General features: G+C 36.4%; 1 protein-coding gene across 1 annotated transcript in view; it reads right to left on the bottom strand.

Annotated features, from left to right (window-relative positions):
* Positions 1-6552, bottom strand: part of LOC127849325 (uncharacterized) — a 60546-nt gene that overhangs the window by 31819 nt on the left and 22175 nt on the right. Inside the window, exons 12-13 of the mRNA XM_052382044.1 lie at positions 2569-2706; positions 2277-2408 (exon numbers count right to left, since the gene is read on the bottom strand). Of these exons, the coding sequence (XP_052238004.1) occupies positions 2277-2408; positions 2569-2706 (270 nt within the window). The remainder of the gene's footprint in view (positions 1-2276; positions 2409-2568; positions 2707-6552) is intronic.

Below are 6552 nucleotides of genomic sequence, written 5' to 3'. Positions count from 1 at the left end.
CATTATTTTAGTAATTATCACTGCTATCAATATGCTCACTTTAATGTTGATGTTATATGAAGCGTTGAATAGCGGCCATTTCTATAATTAAGCATCGAGATTTATTTTCATTGGTTTAAGCATGTTGTTTCCTTCCAAAGGACAAAATAACATCCAGTGCGGTCAAGTGTCCGATTTTCTCTTAATTTCAGTGACAATCCAGAATAATAATTTCAAATAATGTAAACTAATGATTAATAAGCCCCAACTATCTTGCTTTAATCGCTTTTTCAGTTTTTCTCTCTCAGAGATGCATACCTCGTTCTTGTGTCTTCTGAGTCCTTCTTCATAGACTCAGCATTTTGGATAATATCACCAAAGGCGTCAATAATGATATCTCGATCCTGAAAAAGAAAACAAGTTCCTCAAAGTCTATAGTTATTTCATCATCATCATAGATCCTCTGATGACCTCTATTTAGCGATTCCTGGAGCACATTCTTTCACAGTGAGTCGTACCTGGTGACGTGTTTAAACCAAGCCAGCTATCGTCTTTTAACTAGCGTCAAGAGGGATTCTTGAGAGCCAACCAATGCAGCTGTCGCGGTTCTGACGTACTCGTTGGTCTTGTGATAAATGTAGGAGATGCTGAGCAGTCTTCAGAAACACTTATGCTCACAGGCATGAATCCTTCGGCCTGTGACCCTGTAAAGCGTTCAGGTCTCGCAGCCATAGAGTAGGAAGGAGACTACGAGGGACTTTAAGAGCCTGCGAGTGGGTAAGCTGATAAATATGCTTTTCAACAGCTTGCTCAGTCTGCCATCGCTGCGGTTACCATGGCAATTCTTAGTCGTTTCTCAGTGGATGACTCTGCAGTTGAAGGTCTGTACAACTGTGCTTCACCCTGCTCAGAATCCAGCCTGTCTTCTGCCAGCTTCACCTCGGGCTTATGGTTCCTTCGGTCGGGGATGATATATAGCATGACCTTGTGGAGCGCACTTTGCGTTTTAGGGTTATAGTGCGTTATTTCTTATACAACCAAAGATTGCCTGTTTCGGTAGCAGAATAACTAGAGACTTGTCCTACGCTTTGGGTCACTTCTCCTCCCAGATATTCTGGCTAAGTGCAAGCATTATCTCTTCTCCATTCTTTAACTGCTCAGAATGGACATTGTCCAACCCGGAGATTTATTTTCTGTCAGACTGCGCACTGCCTCACCCGCCTCATCAATTATTATCTTCAGACTTTCATTATCCGCTTCTGTTCTAGAATTGTACTAAATGAGACTGGGGTCGGGTCGATGCGGGTAGTTATAAAAGTCGCAGCAGTATTCAGTCCACCTGTTCAGAAATGCGACATTCTCGGTCTGGATGTTCCCGTAAGCGTCTAATATAACACTACATTTGGGCTTACTGGTTTTCGTAAAGGGTCTTTAGGGTACTGTAGGCTGCCTTACTGCTGCCGGTGGTTACTGTTGGTCAATGTTGTTACATTACTCCTAAATCCACACCTTTTTTGTTTCTTTCATCTTCGTCCTCCTTGATGATCTTCTGGTACTGTGACCTAGAGTCCTAGCTGGAGTACTTCTCTCTGCTTTTGTCTCATAGGTCCATGATCTCGCTCGTCACCAATGGCTTGTTCTTAAACATATTTCTTCCGCGGACTTCTTTGTCTGACGACAGCAGGACTTCCTTGGTGTGGTTTGTGATGATGTCGATTTAATTGTTGAGGATGTTCAAGACTTCAATCTTATCATCCATCTGTGTTTGAAATGCCTCTGCTATCGCAGTTAATTTCTTCAATTAAAAAAAAATTTGTGGTTCATGGTGATAAGTTTGTTCTTTAACTTCAGCTTGATGATCTGCAACAGTACACATTCTTGTGTTTTAATTGTTGATGCTGAACTTGAACCGTTGAGGTGCCAGAAAGAAATCGATCAGAATGTGTACTTGTCCGTTTTGCTGTTCTGGGCGGTTCTTTTTGGGTGAAGCGTATTAACCAGAGTGAGTTGGTGGCTTGTGGCGAACTCAAGAAGTGAGATAGTTATTTATATGTGACTTGATGTGGGCAAATAATGAGTTCTGAAATATGCATCCATAATATTGTATACTATATTGCGCAGTTACGCAAGGAAATTGGTTGAATCGTGCTAGTAATAAATAGTTTTATTTCTTAATGTAAATTTATACGATGTAAATTAAACACTTACTTTACGATAAACATAAACTACAAAAGAAAACTACAAAAGCAACCAATTATATGATTTCATCAAACATGCAAACCATTTGTGTAACATGCCTGTAAATCTACGGCGTCCAAAATCATCGGAATCATGGTCTTGATTATGTGACCAGCAGTCACTGTGAACTTTTTCATCAAGCCCGACGTCAGCAGGTGCTGTGACCGCGCCGCATGTGCCGTCATCCGAACCTGTCAGTCAAAAATTATAAACATGTGGACGATTTAATCAGAATAAGACGTAAACGGATAAAACATACCGTGATACGTAGAAATATTGCAATTTTCCAAAGAATCATGAAAACGTTGTTGTTGTTTTTTCGCTTTTGTGAACAAAATAGATGATGAGAACCTCTCTGGCGACATCAGGGTGATCCGCCAGGTTCAGATAGGCCAGCTCCAGATAGTTGGCCACCTCGCGTTGTGCATGATACAGCTCTATGGCCGCTATCGTCTGTACCATCGCCTGCTTCTCGAGAGTATCGGAAGCCTATGTAGTATAATAATACGAATAATGATAGCAATGAGAAGAAGAAGAAGTAGACAGAGAAGAAACCTAAAAATGAAAATTAAAATAATGATAATAATACTGTTCTGAGCAAGATTCATGATGATTGGATCAAAAAAATTACCTCTAAAGGCTAAACAACATTTCAGTACAGCTGTAAAAGAAAATGCATCCCCCGGGCGGACACGTTTTTAACGAACCTGAACCATTTTAGAACTCGGGCGAGATTTAATTTGAACAATTGTTCTGAGAAACTTTGTCTTAGATTGGATCAAAAATGCCTCTTCAAGACTTTAATCCATTTATTCCAAGTGGACTCTCCCATCCTTCTTAGTTGGATCAATTTATTTCCAAAATTAGCGATGTCTAGTATATTTATTTCTATATTTAGAACAATTCTTACAGAAATTCCTTTAAACGAACAGCGTAGACCCAGATGAGACGCCGCATCATGCGGCGTCTCATCTGGGTTCATCTGTTTGCAATGTCCTTTTTCAGGACGCTAGGCATGAATGGGTTAAACAAGGTTCCACTTTAGCCATTAAGGGAAAACTGCCCCGATACGTGGCGACTTGTTTTATAACAGACCGATATCATTTTCAAACTCAGTCGAAATATGAATAAAACACATCAAAGTCGCCCAAGTTTCATGAAGTTTTGAATTTTTTTTAATGTAACTTCTATAGTGTTTACAACATTTTTAATTGGCCTAATGAAAAAGTGTTTAACGACATGTGCTCCAGATTCAAACTCGGTCAAAATTTCATAAAGACAAATGTTCTAACCAAGTTGTACGAAGATTGAACAATAACTGTCACCTCTATAGTAAACATGTAAACATTGACGACACACGATAACGACGCGTGGCGCAAGAGTTGCGACAAACGACGGACTAAAGGGAGATCACAAAAGCTAACCATTAGTAGGTTGTGCTCAGATGAGCTTACTATAATAATAATGATAATAATAATAATAGTAATAATAATGATGATGATATTAATAATAATAATAATAATAAAAATAATAATAATAATAATAATAATAATAATAATAATAATAATAATAATAGTAATAATAATAATACTTTTAGAGTCGTATTGGTAATACGAACGTGTAAAAAAAGATTTTTCTTGGAATATAGAGCAGAAACAAATGAGCGTTGACCTTTGAATTCGACTAGTGAACTTAACCGGATAACGACAATCAGGAGATGTACACAGCATTGCATCCTTTATGTGTAATTTGCTATGTAGCGGAAGCGAAAATATTTGGATTTTACCTTAAATCGTGAGATTGACCTTCGCTTGGTGAGCGTTGTAAATTACACCACTTATCAGGTTATAGGGAATATTAATATAAAAATACACTAAAACTTATATTCGTACAGTCGTTTAAACATCTGAAACTCCTTGACATTTGACTTCACTTTCATATTCATAATCCGCAAATGATACTTTTAACCGTCAAGGCCAATGGAAGTCATGAATAGTAACCAACATCTTGATATTTTACATCGAATTGTGACATTGGGCTTTGCCCAACCATGTAAAACGAACTTGCGTTAAACTCCTTCCATTGTTTATGAAGTAGTGAAATGAATATGAACATGCTTTCCTTTGGACTTGAATTGTGACATAACTTTTAATCGAAAAGCTGGGAAGGATTAAGATACAATACGTCTGAATAAGGGCGAGTTAAAATCAGCAGACGTTTCTTAGCGGAAACATATATTGTATTACCTTTGACCTTTAATCAGATAGTGACATTTTACGAGAAACAAAATGCCCCATATCGGCCTGAAAGCGGATGGATACACGAATATCCAATAAAACGGACATAACAACCAAGTCAACATTTTTTTCCTGAGTTGTATAGTATGATTAAGTTACCTTGATTATGGTTTTTTACACAAGATGCATAATCATGCATGGTAATACAATACCTCCTTATTACCGATAAATGACCCCATACTTTAAATATGTACGTATGAAAACCTCATACACTCGAAACCATCGTTACTTTAGTACTTTGTCATGCTGGAACGATATCGACTTTAAGAGTTGCCACAGTAGTACACACGCTTATTCAGCAATCCATAAATGAAGCTAGATCTTAAAATGCTATATTAACATATTAACACCGCTGTAAAAATCATAGATACCTTAACAGAAACTATGCCCTCGTGTAACATTATATATATATATATATATATTTATATATATATATATACAGTACCTGTATTTGAATCACCATTTACTAAAATTGCAACACAATAATAACAAATCAAGAGCCCACTCAATTCCTGTGTTAAAATACTTAATACAGCCGTCAGTAATTCTGCTGCGAAATTATAAAACACTTGTCAGATTTCTATATCAGATTATTTCAATGGAATATTGGTACCCGTCAAGGGGACAAGACCAGCTCTACCATATTTGCACTATTTTTAGATGAATATCAGTAGTGCTACGTGAAGCTTGTGGCTTTGAATTTTTGTTTAAAATGAATTGCCTGAAATTGTATGCCTCATGTTTGAGGACGATATTGCAACCTAAACGTCAACAACAGTTAAACGTAGTTGATCAATAACTTACATAAATCTGAAATATTTTTTTTAAGAAATGGCGGGCCTTAAAGAAATTACGAGCGCTGGACATGTCGTGGCACGAAAATAAATACCACTTCCGCATATAAATATATGGGATTATTGATCACAACCAAATTATCATGGAACGTGGCGCACGATAAAATAAGCTATCAAGCCCCAAAAGCAATATTTTCAACTTATATTTATAAAACGACCTTTGGACACAAGTATATTAAAGAGCTATTTTTCTTTTTGATAGCATGGTGAAGCTATATTGTGTTACGGCTCACAGATATGGGGCTATAATATGTAAATACCACTGTCCAAAAACATTGTGTAAACGCCATTGCATGTTAGGAAAAATACAAATACCTGTATCCCCCTTTGTGAATGTGACCGACTGCCTTTATATGTTACATATTTTGTTAATTTAATTAAATATTGGTGTAAGCTGTTAACGATGCCTAATAACAGATTTTCCAAACCATGCTTTACTATGTTAATAACAATAGATAACGCTGGGCGTAATTGCTACGCAACGAATGTAAAACTCTTAATATTTAGATAAGGTTTCGCGTTTGTTTGGAACTCTCAGTGTATTCGCAACATAGATTTTATTCATACAATTTTTGTCAGCGTATACTTGATTGCGTCACCCAGAATTGGCACAATGACATAAGCAATGCATCCAGATGTAACCATTATAAGAACAATAAGTCTCTACTTAACACCGAAAAGGATTTGCAGTTTAGAATTCCACTTAAATATAAGACAGCCTTTGTCAAGTTTAGGTGCTTCAATCACAACTTAAATAGTGAAGTTGGTATGCAATTGCATGTTGCATATAATTTCAGAATATGTAATTTTTAATTCAACGAAAACAATATTACTGATATTGGTTGTAAATATCATGTATTCTTTCAATGAAGTAAATTTGAAGTTGAACATAGCGAATTTTTGTATAACTGGTATATTAGTGGAAATACTGTACATGAATTTGATAATCGGATGAGCACAACATATATATCATGATACGCAATTCAAGTTATGCACGTATGTGCATCATCTTATGAATAAAATTTATCACGTTCATATATTTTATATGTAAGATGATGTGTTCGCAACTACAAACATGTGTAATGCTTTGTGTACTATTCTGTGTATTTTGGTCCCAAGGCCTTTATTTACTTAATACACTGAGTTGAGTTGAATGGTATATCATTTTAACATTTACACTAACA

The sequence above is a fragment of the Dreissena polymorpha genome, chromosome 10 (assembly GCF_020536995.1).
Source record: "Dreissena polymorpha isolate Duluth1 chromosome 10, UMN_Dpol_1.0, whole genome shotgun sequence".
Classification (NCBI taxonomy): Eukaryota; Metazoa; Mollusca; class Bivalvia; order Myida; family Dreissenidae; genus Dreissena; species Dreissena polymorpha.
This window is presented reverse-complemented; position numbering and strand designations above follow the sequence as displayed.